General features: G+C 41.6%; 1 protein-coding gene across 2 annotated transcripts; it reads left to right on the forward strand.

Annotated features, from left to right (window-relative positions):
- The first annotated feature begins 408 nt into the window (after positions 1-408).
- Positions 409-19,264, forward strand: ACTR6 (actin related protein 6). 2 transcript variants are annotated; one of them, XM_073651450.1, is made up of 11 exons: positions 409-657; positions 1,793-1,910; positions 6,148-6,216; positions 8,229-8,352; positions 8,449-8,584; positions 8,720-8,776; positions 12,027-12,125; positions 14,286-14,364; positions 17,352-17,523; positions 17,841-17,979; positions 18,998-19,264. In XM_073651450.1, the coding sequence occupies exons 1-11, from the start codon at positions 458-460 to the stop codon at positions 19,125-19,127; spliced, it is 1,323 nt and encodes a 440-aa protein (XP_073507551.1). In that variant the 5' UTR covers positions 409-457; the 3' UTR covers positions 19,128-19,264. The 2 variants fall into 2 exon arrangements, with proteins under 2 accessions (XP_073507551.1, XP_073507552.1); XM_073651451.1 differs by lacking the exon at positions 409-657 and adding an exon at positions 1,541-1,678.
- Positions 19,265-20,726: the final 1,462 nt, after the last annotated feature.

The raw sequence follows: 20,726 nt of genomic DNA on the forward strand, positions 1-20,726 counted from the left end.
GAAAAATGCAGCATACAATACATGTGTTTGTGGCTCGTTTTTCCATCTCATTATTATGGGTGAAATCGGCAGCAAAACCGCTAAAAGAACTGACATGCTGCAAAGTAAAAATAAGCAATGTGTGCATGAGAGTTGAGGAATCTTATTCAGTTCACTGGTACTGTGAAAACTCTATGCAGGAAAAAAAAAAGCAACAAAACCGCAATGTGTGCACAGCCCCTGAACTGCAGCGTGCTGGGGACTCACAACCCTCTGCACAGATATCACAGATGGGCCTCATCGCCTCCACTGCTCTGGTCGCTACAGCCAGCAGCTCTGCCGCACACTGCGAGGAGTCCTGGCTGAGACACCACAAGGCGTTTCCTTACACGGCGAGACGTCACTCCCATCTGCTGTCTTGCCGCGGCATGCTTTACGGCACACTCACACAGTGAAACAACCCGCAGCCAGACTATCTATGCCCAAGGAGGTGAACACGGTCCTCCCAGTTCCCACAATGCAGCGGGAAGAGCGGCGCAAGGCTCGTACGGCTCACGTCACACAATTCCCGGATGATCCCTATACTGTGTGCGGGGTTTCCAGACCCGGGATGACCACCTTGGTGTTAGACAACGGGGCCTACACCGCAAAGATCGGCTACAGCAACGGAGAAGTGAGGTGCGCTTAGAGCTGAGTGCAGGGCGCCCACGGGCTGCTTACCATAGAGTCCGCCCAGCGTGGCAGACTGGAGTACTCTCTATCCTGCGTTCTTCTTGTTGGAGGACCAGCTGTGCACTGTGTGTATATTCAGTGCACCGCTTATCTGTGTAGAGGGCATGGGGCTGGTAATGTGTGCACACTGCTGAGGCCAGCCCCCCATACATGCCATCTATCCCTCTTATTACAGGAACAGCTCTGTGCAATGGCGGATACAGGCAGCGCCTGCTTAACTATAGCGGGGTCGGACTACCTGCCTGGCAGTTCTTACCCCATGAGAAGAAAATAAACCAGCCATGGATAACCCCTTCAAGTCACCTTTCTTATTTATCTTGTATTCATTGCCATTTTGTTTGCGGCTAATTCCTCTGAATGGCTCCTTTGTTCATGAAGTTTGCACAAAGTAAAATAACTGGTCTTTACTTTTTTTTCCCCTTTACCTTTGTGACATTTTAGCCCAATAGTCTCATCTTTCACAAAATAGCACTCAAATAATGGCACACATTATATCGTTCCAAGGAGGGAACTGGAGTACGCCTGTGACAAATCTTGTGACTTTTTGAAAAGTCACAAATGACGAGTCAAGCAAAAAAATAAAGTAGATTTAAAGTATGGCCGTAATTGGAAACTGATAAAAAGAACAGAACTCAGATTGAAAGATAATAAGGCGCAAAATGCTAATAACTAGACAAACAGGCGAAAATGTAATAAAGAATCGGACGCATAGTGTTTTTCGGATTCAGATGGAGACTCCCAATGGAGTCTTAAGTGCGGGCCAGGATGGGCTGTGAGGCAAGCCTTGGGGTATGGGCATAACACAAAGTCTTATTCAGGTGGATTCCACCTGGGAAAAGCGCTGCAAAAAATGAACATAATGCACAGCAATGTAAAAGCGACACTGCTGTGCACGTGTACAGTCACTTGTCTTAACCCCTTCATATTGGATGGATCATAGCAGATATAATCAACTTTTGATGTGCTTGTAAGTTGTTGTTTTTTTCCCAGTTACTAATAGCACAGTAGATCATATGATAGTAATGTGAATACAGCCTTAATTTCTCAAATGTTTAGAACTGCTCTGCTGGTTTTCTTTTAGTGTGATCCCAAACTGTCAATTCAGATCAAAGACCGCTCGCTTAAAGACATTCACAGCAAATCAGATTGATGAAGTAAAAGATCCGTCTGGACTTTTTTATATTCTTCCATTTCAGAAGGTAATTATTTTTATAATAGTGTGTTGATAAATCCTCATGTTCTCTTCGGTCATTTCCTATCTATATTAGTTTCTAAGAAGTGTGATTGAGAACTACATTAACTTGGCTCCCATTAGATCTTGTCACCAAGCTTTCTTAGGCCACGTTCACACGTTCAGTATTTGGTCAGTATTTTACATCAGTATGTGTAAGCCAAAACCAGGAGTGGGTGATAAATACAGAAGTGGTGATGTGTTTCTATTATTGTTCCACTACTCGTTTTGGCTTACACATACTGAGCGTGTGAACATGGCTAATGAGTCCTGATTGATAACTCTGACTAGTTATCTAGTAATATATATTCAGTAATCAGAAATGATGGTGTGGAGTCTGGGGTACCTAGCAGGCAGTCTCTGTATGACTTAGGGCTTTTTCACACGTCAGTGTGTCCAGTACGTGTGGTGACAGTTTTCACATGTACTGAAGACACTGACACACGTAGACCCATTCGAATGAATGGGTCTGTGCACATGTCAGTGTGTTTCCACAGACCGTGTGTCCGTGTGCAAAAAACCTTGACATGTTGGTTTTTTAACAAACTCAAAACGTCCCACACTGATGACATTCATGTGTCATTCGTGTGACACGTACCAGTGCCTGGGAATCAGCGGTACAGTTAGTGCTGTTCCCAAGCACCGGGTGCTGAACACTGCCCATATCATTGGTGTTAATCGAAGCGCCAGCAGGGAACAATGTTGAGAGTAGTATTCTGTTCCCGCTTTGTCCTGGCATAAAAATAAAATAAAAAAAAATCCTTATACTCATCTGTCTTAAGTGTCCCCCGCTGTAATACACCTGACCGCTCACGCCGAGGAGCCAGGCAGAATGACACGCTCCAGTGAACGGGCCCCGGAGCTGTGCTCAGTGAGCAGTGTCCTGTCACTCACTGAGTTCCGGAGCTCACTTGCTGCAGCGCTTCATTCTCCCCGGCCTCGGCTTGAGCGGTCAGATGGAGCCTCTGGTGTCAGTATCTTGTTACTGTTTTGAATTTTGTACAGGCGCGGTCTTAACTGTAAAATAGAGCCAGCGTCGGCGCATGCGCACATTGATATCCCCACAGTCTTCAGTAAAATGGCGCCAGAGGCTGCACATGCGCAGATTGAGATCTCGCACATGAACAGACACTAGTGTCATTTTTCTGAAGCCTACCGTGAGGTCAATGTGCATAGCAGCGACTCCGCTCCTGCCTCCCTTCCTTCCCACCGCCAGAACAACCCCTCCTCCCAGAGTAGGGCCTGCAGCATTGCCCTACTTCTTCTGCCGCCAGCTTCCTGCAGCTGCGACCCTGCCACTGCCTCCTGTGACACCCTAACCGCCGCCCCTCACACCCCCATTTCCCCAAGCGAAGCAGGTAAAGTTCCATAAGCTACATTCGGACTATAAGACGCACGCCCATTTTCCTCCAAAACTTAGAGGAAAAAGTGTGTGTTATACTCAGAAAAATATGGTAATAAACATATTTTTTTAATAAAGGGTTTTGCTTTTTGGTGGCCAATGAATTGTGATAAAATGGCAGATTGTTTCTTTGACTCTATTCCTGGACTGATTATTCATTCTCCAAATTCTCAATTCTATGGTAAAATCTGTATTCAGTGAAAACAAATTATTACATTACTGAGAGAGGAGATGGGAGTTGCTATTGGTAAAATTCTATACAGATGGGAATGGAGGGGAAGATTAGGTAGGAGCTCTGCTTCAGGCTTCTTTGCCCTCCTCACCTTTTCCCCCTATAAATTAGATTCTTAGCAGCAGCTGTCATTTCCTATCTCAATAGAAAGGGGGGGGGGGGGGGGGAGTATCAAATTTATTAATAAAAGTAATCACAGCAGACTGAGGAATGTAATACATGTGCGAGGTGTGCATGGAACGGAGCAGTGTCATAACGAACTGGCTGACACATCTAATAATTAACACAGAATCAGTGACAGTAATAAGCCATAACAGATTAGCTGACACATATAACGATTAATATAGTGTGACCACCATACATATCAATGTCAGTAGGCAAAGTTGTGCCTCATCAGAGTAGTAAATGCATTACCATGTACAGTATGGGTGCTCCTAAGACCTACGTGTCCGCCCCATTCATTCCTTGTTATGATCTGTCCATAATAGTCCTACACATAGCAGTTATACTAATTTGTAGTCTACTATTGCATTATATTCATTATGCTGCTGTTTTCTATGAACTTTTCTCATCTCCTATCTCAATGTAATAATCTGTCTTCAATAGATACAGATTTTACCAGAGAATTGAGAATTTTGAGAATGAATAATCAGCCCTCGCAGACAAAGAAGCAGATTTCTCTGATGAAATATTTTACAAAGTTTCTTATTTTCATGTGTACTATTTTATTTATGCTATAAAACAAGAGTTACTCTTTAACTTTCTTGTGAAACAAGCCCAATAACTACACTGCGTGCAGAATTATTAGGCAAGTTGTATTTTAGAGGATTATTTTTATTATTGATCAACAACTATGTTCTCAATCAACCCAAAAGACTTATAACTATCCAAGCTTAATATTTTTGGAAGTTGGAGTGGTTTTTTTTCGATTTGGCTATCTTAGGAGGATATATGTTTGTGCAGGTAACTATTACTGTGCAGAATTATTAGGCAACTTAATAAAAACCAAATATAATCCCATCTCACTTGTTTATTTTCACCAGGTAAACCAATATCACTGCACAAAATTTAGAAACAAACATTTCTGACATGCAAAAGCAAAAAACAAAAAAAATAGGGATCAGTATAGCCACCTTTCTTTATGATGACACTCAACAGCCTTCCATCCATAGATTCTGTCAGTTGCTTGATCTGTTTTCGATCAACATTGCGTGCAGCAGCCACCACAGCCTCCCAGACACTGTTCCGAGAGGTGTACTGTTTTCCCTCCCTGTAGATCTCACATTTTATGATGGACCACAGGTTCTCTATGGGGTTCAGATCAGGAGAACAAGGGGGCCTTGTCATTATTTTTTCTTCTTTTAGACCTTTACTGGCCAGCCACGCTGTGGAGTAGTTGGATGCATGTGATGGAGCATTGTCCTGCATGAAAATCATGTTTTTATTGAACGATACTGACTTCTTCCTGTACTACTGCTTGAAGAAGTTGTCTTCCAGAAACTGGCAGTAGGTCTGGGAGTTGAGCTTCACTCCATCCTCAACCCGAAAAGGTCCCACAAGTTCATCTTTGATGATACCAGCCCATACCAGTACCCCACCTCCACCTTGCTGGCGTCTGAGTCGGAGTGGAGCTCTCTGTCCTTTACTGATCCAGCCTCTGGCCCATCCATCTGGCCCATCAAGAGTCTCTTCATTTCATCAGTCCATAAAACCTTTGAAAAATCTGTCTTAAGATATTTCTTGACCCATTCTTGACGTTTTGTCTTATGTTTCTTGTTCAAAGGTGGTCGTTTTTCAGCCTTCCTTACCTTGGCCATGTCCCTGAGTATCGCACACCTTGTGCTTTTTGATACTCCAGTAACGTTGCAGCTCTGAAATATGGTAAAACTGGTGGAGAATGGCATCTTGGCAACTTCATTCTTGATTTTCCTCAATTCATGGGCAGTTATTTTGCGCCTTTTTTGGCCAACACGCTTCTTGCAACCCTGTTGGCTATTTGCCATGAAACGCTTGATTGTTCGGTGATCACGCTTCAAAAGTTTGGAAATTTCAAGACTGCTGCATCCCTCTGCAAGACATCTCACAATTTTGGACTTTTCAGAGCCCGTCAAATCTCTCTTCTGACCCATTTTGCCAAAGGAAAGGAAGTTGCCTAATAATTAAGCACACCTTACATAGGTTGTTGATGTCATTAGACAACACCCCTCCTCATTACAGAGATGCACATCACCAGATTTACTTAACAGGTAGTTGGCTCTCAAGCCTATGCAGCTTGGAGTAGGACAACATGTATAAAAAGTATCGAAGTGATCAAAATACGCATTTGCCTAATAATTCTGCACACGGTGTATTTTAGTTATGTCTATACAGACCTCAAACCTCAAATGGTGTGCTGACAAAGTAAAGACTCTCTTATATCATTTCCATGTATGCAGGTATATGTGTGTGTACTAAATCTGTATTGAATGTACTAAGAATAGTGGTAATTCAATGTATTTATGCATTTGAATGGTGATCGTTCATTTCTTTTAATTGTTTTGTCATTTTGCTGATATGTTCTTTTATTGCCAGGGCTATTTGGTGAACTGGGATGTCCAAAGACAAGTATGGGATTATCTTTTTGGCAAGGAAATGTTTCAGGTAATGTACTGCATGTGACAGGCCAGTAACATTGAATATTGAGCTTATGAGTATTGGTAGTTGAGACCTTTCCATAGATGGATTCTTTATTTTTGTTTTTATGACATCCAGTCCCATAAATTATTTATTTATACTGGGAACCAAAACCATCTGGAATTTTTTAGATATTCCATTTCACTAGTAATTTGATAGGCTAATTATAAGGTATTTATAACAGGCTTGTTTCTTCTAAGCAATCAATACTTTACAAGATAAAGCCAAGCTTGATTCTACTATACATAATAAATTAGACAGAACTGGACTGCAAATATAAAGCAATAATCAACTGTACATGCTGGAGAAAATACATGAAACAATATGGTATTCGCTATATTTAAAGGGAATCTGGCAGCAGGTTTTCGCTACCTCTGAGAGCAGCATAATGTAGGAAAAGACCCTGATTCTAATGATGTATAACTTAGTTTACTGGGTGCAGCAGTTGTGACACAAATAGAGTTTTTAGGTGTAGAGCTCAGAACGCTGCCCCCGCTCACACCACAGCTGTCTATGTGCAATAACAGTAAGCTGCTTATCAGAGGAGGGGGCGTGGTCCAGGCAATGATAATCTCCTTATGATAAAACCTTCATTGTATGTAAACAGCTTAATCAATGACATATTGCTGAAACCAGTATCTCTCATGCTGTCCTCAAATTACATAGCAAAAATCTGCTGACAGATTCCCTTTAAGAAACCACTGCCTCTCTGTATTGTCGAAAGTGAACAGGACTCCAGTGTTGTCCAGAATATGGCTCATTTATTAACTTTTCCTGTCCCTTGAATACTTCTTGTATGATGGGGGTAGAGGAAACTTGTTAACTTTTAGGACATGCCATGGAGTTTTCAGTATGATGTCAAAAGGAAAAGCCATGATCCATATGTATTTATCCTGTTCATACATGTCATAGGATATAGCTTGGGCTCTGGCCTAATCTCCTCTGAGCCCTCTATCTTCTATAATATAATTAACTTGTAATGTCTTCACATCCCGTTCCGTCCAGATGTGTCCGGATCCCAGAATTCCAAGCGGCGGAAGTTCGTCGATGGGTGTCTCAATATGGAAACCGCTGGTGGTACCAGCCTCTTGCGTGGTACCACCAGCGGATCACCGTCGTGAACAAGCCGTACAATCTGCCGCCGGGATCAGCCGAATGATTCACTGACCGCCTCCTTCTTTGTACAGGTGGAGCGCATGCACAGTTTTAATGCGACGCCGCTATCTGCCTGAACAAAGATGACGGCGATCAGATTTACTGCGCCTGCGTGAATTCCGCGCAGGCGCAATGAATCATTCGGCTGATCCTGGCGGTGTTCTCAAATGAGAGAACACAGGGAGGAAGACAGCACAGGGGTGGAGAGAGCAGACAAGGGGGAGAGCACATGGTGTACACAGGTCAAAGAAGAGATCACATGAGAGGAGAAGACAGCAGATGGGGGGAGAGAAAGTGCACAGGGGGTAGACAGCACATGAGGGGGAGAACACAGCACAGGAAGGAGAGAGACAGCAGACAAGGGGGATAGCACATGGGGTAGACAGGTCAAAGAAGAGAGCACAGACGGGAGAAGTCAGCACATGGGGGTAAGAGAGAGTGGATAGGTGGGTGAGCACATGGGGGGGAGAGATTCTCAACACTGCAAAGTCTGCCCCCAACATGACATGACCACCCTCCCAATGCCATAGCATCGGGCCTCCATCTAGTTAAACATAAATCCCTAATGTATACTCCTTTGAAAGGCTCTGATGTTGGCCATTCAAACTGTACATTGGTATACTTGACCCATTGGTAGCGTATTTTTGCAGTGCCCAGCAGCAGTATACAGGTTCTACAGCTTATATTCCGCGAATGAAGCACTCTGAAAAGCTATGAAAATAATCTCAATCTGCATTATTTCTTTTTCCTGACCACTTACTATAAAATGTGCTCCTTTAAATTGTAAATTTAAACTGTATTTAAAGGTTGTATTTCTTTCAAAGGTGGACTTTGTGGAATCAAACATAATAATCACAGAGCCATATTTTAACTTCAGTTCAATTCAAGAGTCTATGAATGAGATCCTTTTTGAAGAATATCAGTTCCAGGCAGCGCTAAGAGTGAACCGTATGTATTATCTGAAATTAGACTATTTAATTATTGGAGTAATGTGGGGTAAGTCACATCCAGATGTTAATATTCTGCTCTGTTCCATTTTTGAAGCCGGGGCTTTGAGCGCCCACAGATACTTTCATGACAACCCTTCAGAGCTGTGCTGCATCATCGTAGACACTGGCTATTCCTTCACTCACATTGTACCCTACTGTCGCAGTAAGAAGAAGCAAGAAGGAATAATAAGGTAGGAAACTGACCTGTCTGATAAAGACGAGAGGTTGGCAGCTTGCTGCTTTCTGGTTTGTTTGAATGAGAAGTGCTAGTATCTTAGTCATTCTGGATATGTCTGTTTACCGCTTTGTATTATTTATTCTTTCAGGATTAATGTTGGGGGAAAGTTGTTAACAAATCATCTCAAAGAGATCATATCCTACAGGTAAGCTTACTATCGTTGGCCTAGTTTACTCTGACATATTGAAACAAGTCAAATAGTTTTGTACCTTTAAATACATCGATCACCTATCCACAGACTAGGTGTAGAAATGTGGTTGTACGCATGTGTGACTATCGCTCCATGACTTACTTTTTGGAACTAGTGAAGATAGCAGATCTGTCAGTCATACATCAGTTTGCAGGTAGTAGATGTGTTTGCAAGCTACCACTACAAAGGACTCTGGGACCCTTGTTCTTGGGGTTGCTGGAGATCCCAAGCAGTTGAAACCTCTTGCAATCATGCATATATTACCTTTTCTGCCAATGGGTAATAAATGTGTTTAGTGGAAAACCCTTTAAGGACACTGTTTTCTAAAATAATTTCAGTTGTATCAATTTAAGCTTTAAAGGGAATATGTCAGCAGGTTTTTGTTATGTAATCCAAGGGCAGAATAATTTAAAGGCTGAGACACTGATTTCAGCGATGTATCACTTATTAGGTTGTGTGCTGTTGTTTTATCAGCAGGAGATTTAAGACCAGGGCTGTGGAGTCGGTGTCCATTTTGGTGGAGTCAGAATCAGTATAAAATGGACTGACTCCAACTCCTAAAATATATAATAAATTGGGTACAGTAGTTCAATGCAGTTTGTGGGAAATATTTTTTCATAAGAATTTGGGAAAGTTCTGAGATGTCCTATGTCTGTCCTATTCCTGATCTAAGGGTCTAGACTTTTAGCTGAGATGAATTTGTGCTACAGTAAATTTATCACTTAAACATGAGCCATGTATGAGAGAGTCGGAGTCGTGGAGTCTGAGTCATGGAAATTGAGGAGTTGGAGGTTTGGCTTAGTGACTCCACAGCCCTGATTAAGACCATAGGCGGATTATAATGAGGGCAGTCTGGGCTACCGCCCGAGGCTCTGGGCCCATGGCCAGATTGCCCTCATTATAATTTGTACGGCGCCAATGCGTCACACACCGGCAGGCAGAAGCGGGGGGCCCCCGGACTGCTCCCTCAGCAGCTGCGCAGGTCCCCTGCTTCTTATTTGGCCGGGCTAGCACACAGGGAAGTTAACAGGTGCAGTGCTGGCCTGGCCGCGTCACAGCTAGGAGAAACGGCCATGTGCGCGGCCGTGTCTGCTAGCATGACGTCACGCAGTGTGAGCCCTGCACTGCTGGACCGGAGAGGAGCTGGACAACTAGAGTCGAGACGGGGGATGGTGAGTGAGTGTGTGTGTCACAGTGTGTCTGTGTGCCCTGATATCATTGTGTGATGTCTGTTTATATGTATTTTTGTGTTTCAAATGTGTGTATGTATATGTCTGTATATGTGTGTGTGTGCGTGACTGCGTGTGGCCCCCCGTGTATAGATGGCGCCGCGCGGCCCCCTGTCGTGTATAGGAGGATTATGTGGCAGCTCATATTGTATGTAGGGTCTCATACTGTATATAGGGAGATGTCAGCATACTTAATTGTGCTCAATATTAAGTCATACAATTGATGTAAAAAAAAATATTATAATTAATATATTGTGTCAAATTAATTTCACGTGAACTATCACATGATCTGTCAAAGGGGATCATGTGACATGTCACGTGATACATCAGGGGTGTGCGTGTGTGTGTGTGGGGGCTCGCCTTCTAAGCTGCCCTGGGCCCTTGCTACTCTCAATCCACCCCTGATTAAGACTACAGCTCATGTGCATCCTGATCCAACCACGCCGCTAGCAGTGATTAACAGCTTACTGTTAATATACAATGTACACAGGAAGCTGTGGTGTGGGTTTGGTTAGTTTTCTGAACTCTGCAATATCTAAAAACTCTGATTGTATCACCACTGTTTCACCCAGTAAACTAAGTGATACATCGTTGGAATCAGGGTCTTTTTTCCTGCATTAGGCTATGTGCCCATGATGCAGAAATGCTCAGGATTTTTTCCTGAGCGTTTCTGCATCTCCCTGGCAGAAAAAACGCATGTGGATTGCACATGCGGATTGCACATGCGGATTGCACATGCGTTTTCCTGCCAGGGACATGCGGATGTGAAGCGTTCTTCACTTGCATTTCCGCATACGGGTTGACAAGGGCTTTCCAAGCGATTTTAGCATCACTTGGAAAGTGCTTGACAACTTGGTCACACTATATAAATCCATGCAAACAGCATGGATTTATATACTGTGACCGAAAGAATGGTAAAAAATAAAAAAATAAATCTATACTTACCTTCCGGTGGCCCCCTCAGTCTTGCTTCCCTCCCTCCTGGCTGCCGGCAGCGGTACAATGAAGGACGTGCCGACGTCAGCGTCGCATGACCCGTCACATGACTATGACGTCAGCGTAGGTCCTTCAGTCCATCGCTAGCTGCCGGCATGAAAGGACGAGCGCATCGGGGGCCGCCAGAAGGTAAATATAATCTTTATTTTTTATTTTATTCTTTTTTTCACAGTTTCTATGGTACCCGGGTCCGGAGGAGAGTCTCCTGTCCTCCACACCCGGGTACCATCCGCGCATTGGAACCTGTGCATTCCGCATGTGCTTATCTAGTGAAGCGGAATGCATACTTTCTAATGCAAGTCAATGGCGGCGAAAACGCAGCACTTCCGCAAAATAATTGGTAATGCTGCGTTTTTTTCCACAATGATAATCTGCAGCGGAAATTTCCGCAGCATGTGCACAGCACATGCGGATTATCATTGGGGGACATGGCAGGCCTTCTACCATGCATTTTTTAAGCGTTTCTGCAGCGTTTTTGCCGCTGCGGAAACTCTTAAAAAACGCATCGTGGGCACACAGCCTTATTCTGCTCCTAGATGAGGTAGAAAAAACATGGTGACAGATTCCCTTTTAAGCTGTGTGTGTGCAAAATGTGAAACATTAACATGATGTAAATAGATTTTTGCTGAGATTATTTTTGTTTAAAAAATCCAATAATCCTTAAAGGGGTTGTTGGGTTAGAAACAAGGCTCTTTCAAGATGTGGTCTCCTGAGAAGTTTCAGTTTTCTATTTTTCCACGGCCTGATAAGATTTGCTTGTGAGCAACCAAGGTGGCAACTGATTGATCCTGCGAGACCATGTAAGAGCCTTTTAGTGCCCGGTACAAGCAGTGATGACTTTAATAAACCTGATTTTGCTGCTTTCTCTGCCATGATATGATTTTATAAAACAATTAGATTCAGTTCAGTTGGCTTTTTTTGTATCCATGTTTTTTTTCTATGTATGAAATATGCACATATTTGTCATTTTTTTTCCCTAGACAATTGCATGTTATGGATGAGACTCATGTAATCAATCAAGTGAAAGAAGATGTTTGCTATGTAGCTGCCGATTTTTATAAAGACATGGAAGTGGCAAAGTAGGTATTCTGAGATGTTGATTACATTTATGATGACACTGCAGAGTTTGGAAGCCACCTTGAAAGCTGTCCCAGTCAGCAGTTAGCAGGATATGGCTCGAGCAATATTTCATAAAGGATAAATCACTCCAAGTGTCCCAAAATGGAGAGTATGCTTTTACAAAATGTGAGTTAGCAAGCAGACATGTTCTAAAATACAAGAATTGTGGGAGAATGTTTGAAAATGTGTCCAATTTTCTTATGCCTTTACCTTTACCTTGACCGCACCAGAGTGGGAGATTTTTTATATATATTCACAATTCCGACTTTGTTAGTTTGTTTTTTTTACAGATTTTGTTTTTCTGGTGTTCATTGTATGATGACAATGACCTGGTGTCATGACTCTCCACATCAATACAATTAAAGTGAGATAAAACTTGTCCAGTTTTGTTATTTTGGTGGTGGAAAAAAATTCATAAATTTGGGAAACAAAAAAAATAATGCATTTTTTTGGGGGGTTGTTGCCATTTTCCAGGATCTGTAATTTTTTATTTTTCCATTAATACCGCTGTGTGAGGGCTTGTGCTTTATTGGGAAGATGATGTTTTCATTTATTCTATTTTGGGATAGATACAATGTTTTGATCGCTTATTACATTTTTTGCAACGTGGCCAGTGACCAAAACAATACAAACAGAAAAACTATTTTTAATGTCTTTACTTTTAACGGGGAAAAAAGGGGGTGATTTTGAAAAACAAATAAAATGAGATAGAGAGAATTATTTTGTTGCCAGTTGATTCTTCTGATTTCCTCATACATACGAACGCTTGGCTCTGTGAGAACATTCTCCAGACTCCCCTGCAGCTTATCTACAGGGAGAACTAAAGGATCAGCTGTTGAAATTCAACAGGCTTCTCTTCATCTGTTGGAAAAGAGACGAGATCCCCATACCGATTAGATATTGGGGAGTCAGACAACTTTAGTCCAATGTGTATGGGAACCTTTATTCTATCATCAAATATAGACATCATATGAGCGCTTTTTTATCATCTTGGATAAAGATTTTGAGAATTTGTATGGTGTTTTTTTTACATCCTATAGAGATGATTTCTTGTATGTTAGAAATATATGGCTACTTAAGGAAGCACTCCTCCCATCAAAGTTGTTATCCTCTTAATATATTGCAGTCATCATATTATATAGTGCAGTGTACTTACAATTGCTAATTTTTCCCTTCTACCCCGTTAGTTCTTGTCTTTTCCATTAGGTCTATGACGTCACGTGAATAAAAACTAAGTAGCTGAATCCTTCTAAGCTCTATGTAGTGTAGGGCGGTGTTCACACCGTGCAGTAACTGATTCGGTGACCCAAGCAAGTCCAACATAAACAGCTTTTATTTCAGCAACTCACGGGTTAACAGAAAGTCCTCCGGTTCGCAGCCGGGTTAATAGAAGTCCATACACAACGGTTGCCGTGGGCAACGGCCGCGCCGGGTCGCTCAGAGCCTGACAGGTGCAGAGCCTTCCCAGGCGTGGGTTCAGCTGCTCACAGGCCCGCCGAGCTTTCCTGCTATGCTCCTAGCAGGTCCCAACACTGAACACACTAATCCTTAGTGCAGGGGTTTTAAAGGACTTGTGGCAAGAGCCACTGGAAAACCTGGGTTGGAGGGAGGAGGCCGCCCCACTGCCTTCCTGTAGCCTCCCCCAAGAAATGAAGGCCCTGCCGGGTTTTACTAATCTGCCTTAGTCAGATAGCCAGGTCCATGCTCACCTTCATTCCTGCATTGCAGCCGCAGGTGAGTTTGTGACTGCAATGCACTCCAATGGATTTAATAGGTCTCTGTACACATTCTGGGGGATATATAACGTCCCTCGTATACGATCCCAGTCACTGCCTCACTGTAGAAACAGGAGATCAATTTTCCCTGTATGACTCATTCGTCACTGCAAAAGTCAATGACTGGGGAGAAGCAGAGCAGCTGGGTCTGTAATTGAAGAGAGGAATGATTTCTGCAGGGACAAGAGACTTCCTGTTTCTACATAGAGCAGAACGGCAAAATGAGCAATTTTAAGTACAGAGTGCTATATATCATGATGATTGCAATATATTGAGAGGATAAATAGTTTGATGGGAGTGCTTCTTTAATTTGCATATTACAGCGCTAACAAGTATTATCTTTAGATTAAAAGGGGAAGACAACTCTGTTATGGTTGATTATGTTCTTCCAGACTTCAGCACTATCAAGAAAGGTTTTGTTAAGGTACGTTGAATTTTGGTACATCACATTTAGAGGATGATGATTTACACCACAGACAAATGTGTATTTGAGCATATTGTTAGAATTTCTTCCCACAATCTTTGTGCTATGCTAGTGAATGTAGAAGTAAGGCTATGTTCCCATGATGAGCTTTTGGTGAGTTTTTGACACAGCAGAACTTCTGCACCATTTCTGCACCCATTTAAATTAGGTTACTTGCAATTTTGTGTGTGTTTTTTTTATCATGTGTTTTTGACGCCGCACTTTTTGTCTCGTTTTGTTATGTCCTACTTTAAATAAAGCTACTTTGTTTTTAATACTTCCTGGTATTTGGCTTTGACAAAACTTTATTGATATACTTCGGTGCAGATGTGTTTCCGTCGCAGAAATGCACTAAAAACGTATTTGCGTTTTTTATCTGTGGATCTTTTGCATTTAATGCAAATCTGTGAGAAAATTCCCACTGAAAACTCAGTGTACTCACAAGAGAAATTGACATGTTGCAGATTTGAAACACGCACCGCAGGTCAGTTTACACTGAGTTAAAAAAAAAAAAAAAAAAAACAGTTTGCTGGAGATTTCTATAAATCCCATCCATTTTGCTGGAACTGTAAGACGCTGTGTTTTTGATGCAGTAAAACTACGCAATGTCAAAAACACACCAAAAGCTCGTTGTTGGAACGTAGCCTAAGGGTATAATTTCTACATTTGATTTTCCATTTTATTGGATCCCATGTTGAAGAATTACAATAAGAAACTATCATGGAGGAACAAAATTTGAAAAATGAAATTTCTCTTGTGGGAACTTTTGATTCAGCAGTGGTAAAATGCTGTGGTCCAGATCTAAATCTCAAGAATTAACCATGAATATATGCTAATGACCAACATCTTGAAGGACATTGGTCATTTTAAGATGGCCATCCACATTAGATGACTGTCAGCAGAACAATGCTTCAGTTGATCATTCAGCAGATAGCCATCTCGGCCGACTCTCACATATGCAAGAGTGCTAGTTCGATTGAGCGCTCTTTTGTTCTCAATGGGAATATGTTTGGCGACCACTTATCTCTGGAGGAACCAAGCGATAAGCATTCCGAAATCAGACACTCCGATATTGAACTATTTTCCTTGTTGTTCAGTTGTCTGGGGCCCCCAAACACATTAGATGAACCCATCGATATCAGCTGCCTCAGCCGACAGTAGTCTAATATATGGAGACCTTTGCTTGCATACAAGCATTTTACTAACAGTTCTATCAGATCTTTATAAGAGGTCAATAAAGCTCAGTGGTTGGAACCTCTAGACCAGGGATGTCAAACTTAAACACACAGAGTGCCAAAATGAAAAACTTGGACAAAGTCGAGCCAACCAGTATACAATATAATGGGCCCCACATAGCCCTCCATAAAGAATAATGGGCCCCACATAGCCCTCCATAAAGAATAATGGGCCCCACATAGCCCTCCATAAAGAATAATGGGCCCCACATAGCCCTCCATAAAGAATAATGGGCCCCACATAGCCCTCCATAAAGAATAATAGGCCCCACCTAGCCCTTCATGCTGAATAATGGGCCCCACCTAGCCCTCCATGCAGAATAATGGGCCCCACCTAGCCCTCCATGCAGAATAATGGGCCCCACCTAGTCCTCTATACAAAATAATGGGCCCCACATTGGGGTGGCGGTTTTGGTGTCACGGGCCAAATATAATCATCCTGGGGCCAGATTTGGCCCATGGTTCGGAGTTTGACATGTATGCTCTATACCCTAGTTATTACTCACTCGGAGAACTTATTAGTTTATGGGTTCCTTTATAGAAAGATGTTGCTTTAAAATTACTTGCATACAATGTGTGGAAATGGAGAATTAAAATGTTAATTTTATAAGTTAAGCTGTCTGCCTAAAGCTGGCCATACCCATTAGATAGCTGTCGGCTGAACATTCGTTTAGCAGACCGCTAACGCCTCCTCACACATGAGAGCTCGGACAAGCACTCGTGTTTTCAACAAGAATACAGGGTAAAGGCACCTCCAGACACCTGAATGTGTGCCCCTGTTAAAATAAAGACGCTTATACTCCCTTTCCTTGCCAGCGCCGTTCCAGCAGTGTTGGCACTCACTTTTCTGGGGCTCACTTGATGTTAAGCCACGTGAGCCCTGCACCCAATTAGCGCTGGCATCACTGTCCCTCCATTCAAACATATAAGTAATCAACAGGAAGGGAGAGCTGTGGCTGGCTGCTCACTTCCTTTTGATTACTTGCCTGTCTGAAGGCACGGACAGTGACGCCAGCGCTAATTGAGCACAGGGCTTGCATGATGTAACAACCTCATGTGAGCCCCTGGAACGTGAGTACCGACACTACTGGAATGGCGCCGGCACGTGAGGTGAGTATTTAGTTTAATTATTTGTTTACTCACTTATATAGCGCCATTAATTTCACAGCGCTTTACAGACATTTTTGGCACTGTCCCCATTGGGGCTCACAATCTACATTCCCTATCACCCTATCAGTATGTCTTTGTAGTGTGGGTGGAAACCAGAGAACCTGAAGGAAACCCACGCAAGCACAGGGATAACATACAAACTCCTTGCAGATGTTGTCCTTGGTGGGACCCCAGAGCTGCAAGGCTGCAGTGCTAACCACTGAGCCACCGTGCTTTCTTAGTTTTACCAGGGGCAAACATTCAAATTGAGAAGGGGTTGTTCTAGTAGTGGACAACCCCTTTAAGGATAGACTGCCTAATTCCTCTCACCTTCATCTTTTGGAGGGATAGTTGGGAGGCCGCTATACACATCAGATTAATGGCCAAAATTGGTGTTTTTTCATCTAATTTGTATTAGTGCCTTTAGAGTGAATACAGTAAGCTGATACTAATGTTTGGGTTTTTGTGATGTTTTGGGTGTATAACTTCCTGGATATATAAGTGAAATTATAGAAGATTTGGCCATTGTATTAATTTGTCTGTTGTACTTGCAATTTACAACAGCCACGAGAAGAGATGGTGTTTAGTGGAAAGACCACCGCTGGAGAGCAGATCCTTCGTTTAACTAATGAACGGTTTGCAGTCCCAGAAATACTTCTACATCCTACAGACATAGGAATTCAAGAAATGGGTATTCCAGAAGCGATAGTACATTCCATCCACAATCTCCCTGAAGGTAAGCCAGCAAAGAATGTCTGCCCCTTTTTGTACATGGATCTGAAATGTGGCTAAAAAGAAAAACCTTCCCAAACAGTCCATTTGGCAATTGGTTACTTTGTCTAAAGATTGATGTTTGTTATATTGTTGAAATAGCTAATATATAACTGTTGCAGAGCTTGATCGGTTATATATTCACTATGTACACCAGGTTGTGGCCTGATTAGTGATTTGGCTGCTCCGCCGATTTAAAGTGTATATTAATTCAATAGACTTGCCCCTTGAACTCATTCTTTAATTAAAATAAAAATGACTATGAAATTCTCTTTCTCTTAGAAATGCAACCTCATTTCTTCAAGAACATAGTTCTTACTGGAGGAAACGCATTATTTCCAGGATTCAAAGAGCGTGTGTACTCTGAAGTGCGGAAGCTTACTCCAACAGACTACGATGTATCTGTCATATTGCCACAAAAGTAAGTTTTGTGAACCCGTAGAATAATGAACCAGCATATGAGGTCGCCAATTCTGTGCTGAATTTAAAGGGATTGTCTACCACTGGAAAACCCCTTTTAAAAATCGTTTGAGGTAAGGGAAAAAATGCCTTCTGGATTGGTTGTCCTTCTGGATACTTAATGTCACTTAAGATGAGTCTAGTAGCAGACAACTGCTTTTAATAACTGTTATTTTCACAAGTTCGGGACCAGGCTATTTTACCCCATTCTTAACAACACAAAAAAAGTGAATAACCACAGACAAGAAATAAAAATATATTTAAAATATACGTTTTATTTATACATGTAATTAAATATATTAAAATTGTGGGGAGAAAGCCAAGGGCGAAACGTACATTGGAGTCCTGGGGTCCTGCATTATGTGATATTTGTCTCTTTTATGATATGTTGTCTTTGTAATATGTTCATGCAGCACATCTATTTATTATTTAAGTATGTATACATGTATTTAGACTTCTGATAGTATAAGAAAATGAAATGCAGCAAAATTCTAACAATGTAATGAGAACATAGCTACTAGCCCCTTCCATATAAGCTATATATACATTTGTCTTGAACTTTCTTATTCTTTCTGTGTATTACTCCTCACAATTTTAATATATTTTAATTACATGTATTAATAAAATGTATATTTTTATTTCTTGTCTGTGATTATTCACTTTTTTTGTGTAGTCATATAGATTCCTTGTGACTGCCCATTTATATATATCAATGGTGATATTTCTTCTTTTTTCATGTGCCTTCCCTATTCCTGACAAGACACATTTTCGGGATTTATTGTAAACACTTTTAATGCCCCTTTAGATCTTTTGGCCTCATTTTTTTTTGCCGGTTCACTTTCTTAGATCAATGGCACAAATCCAACATATTTTGTATGTATCCTCCCAACTTTCCAATGATAGAGGAAAGATCAGTCGGTTTTAGATTATACAGCTCGATTTCTTTAGATTAAAGGCTTAACTTTTTTTTTTTCTTTTAGTCCCATTACATATTCTTGGGAAGGAGGAAAGTTAATATCAGAAAACGATGATTTTGAAGACATGGTGGTAACCAGAGAGGAGTATGAAGAAAATGGCCATGAAATTTGTGAAGAGAAATTTGATATCTAGTTTATTTATACTCTTTTGTAAATATCTTTTTAACCCATTTTTTAGTGATGTAAATATATGAGCTTGTCAAATATTTATTAGATACATTTGTTGTCATTATTACTGAATTATTTGTATGCATTAAAGGCAGAATTGCATACTGATCTCTGTTGTTAATATAGAATCATTTTCATTACTTTACCATTCTCTGAAAAAGCAGACACAAAAGCATCTAGGTCTTCAAGGGCTTACTCCATCTTAAATAAATTTATAATGAGGAATATGCATTGAAAGGCCTGGTTCACACAAGCAGTCGTTCTATTAAAGAGGTTGTCCGCCGACATGCGTTAGATACACATCAATAGGTGAGCAGTGCTGATAACTGTGTACCTACATCGTACTCCCTGTGAACTGTGCACGACCAGCAGCTGTCATGCACCTTTCTTATTCTCCATCGCCATTTGCATGGTGCCAATAAAGTTGAGTCACAAGATACCATTTGCATGATCAGCAGGTATCGTGCACCAATCTTATTTGGTGTAAAGCTGTCCATACATGTGAGATAGCTGTGGGCGAAAGGCATCACTGCTGAATACGTAAAGAGTTTGACATGTAGATCTGTCAGTCGTTACATGTCTCACACTGGTAATGCCACCTTTCATTTATAATAAGCGCTGAATTCTTAGGGAGATCTACGTCCCGCTCCTAGATCTTAACAGCTCATTTACATATTCCAGAGAAATCCGTGTTTTTATTAATAAGACATCGGATCCCAGATATCAAGGTGTCACTATACTCAGCTTCCTGTGACCTACATGTCCATATAGCCTTCTTAGGAGGGTTGATCCTATTGACCGATTCCCTTTTAAGGTGATTTTTTTTATTTGATAAGGATTTTTTATGACAGAAAAGTTTGTAACAGAAAATGAAATAATTTGTTTCTGTTTACAATTGATTCAGAAGGCGTTTCCAAGCTAAATGGCTAAAGAATTAACATATTACCTTTTTTCCACCCTGAGAAACACACATGTAATAAATATGCACTATAGGATCATTTCCTATTGAAGTCAATATGAAGCTTATTTTAACACTATTGGGGTGCAGTCAGACGGACGTATAAATCAGAGCGAGATTGGAACGCAGTGCATGAACTAGCTGGTGGCTCTCCCGACCAGAGTGTGACAGCTGCATAGAAATACATGAAGCTGGCATATTCAGGTCGGCAGAGCAGCCGGGCAGTCCGTGCACTGTGTTCCGATCTTGCTCCAATTTAGATGACAGTCTGACAGCACCCTTACGGTATATGCAGACGTTTTTTTCAGGTGCGTCCGCCCAAAGACCTACCTGAAAAAGCACTCAAAAGAGTGAGCATATGCATTTCTATGTAAATGACTTGCTATTTCAAAAGACTTCAAGTGGCTAAAAGAAGCGAGCAAACCATTCGTCAGGCATCTCCTGCTCAGAAGCCTTTCCATAATTGCAATACAAGTCAAGGAGAACGCTCAAAACACACAGCTTTTTGAGTGTTTTAATTTTCCCAGCTAGGTGTTTTTTCGTTGTTGAATGAAGAAAACGATAATGAAACACCAATACAATAGATGATTCAAAAATCGCTGGAAA

This window comes from Phyllobates terribilis, unplaced genomic scaffold (genome assembly GCF_046119375.1).
Source record: "Phyllobates terribilis strain yellow unplaced genomic scaffold, ASM4611937v1 Scaffold_11__3_contigs__length_659146591, whole genome shotgun sequence".
Lineage (NCBI taxonomy): Eukaryota > Metazoa > Chordata > Amphibia > Anura > Dendrobatidae > Phyllobates > Phyllobates terribilis.

Coding starts and splice junctions, on each gene's coding strand:
- ACTR6 (XM_073651450.1), top strand. CDS start 458: ATGCCCAAGGAGGTGAACACGGTCCTCCCAGTTCCCACAATGCAGCGG. Junction 1,911..6,147: donor ATATTCTTCCATTTCAGAAG/GTAATTATTTTT, acceptor TTTTATTGCCAG/GGCTATTTGGTGAACTGGGA. Junction 17,980..18,997: donor TCTGTCATATTGCCACAAAA/GTAAGTTTTGTG, acceptor TTTTTCTTTTAG/TCCCATTACATATTCTTGGG.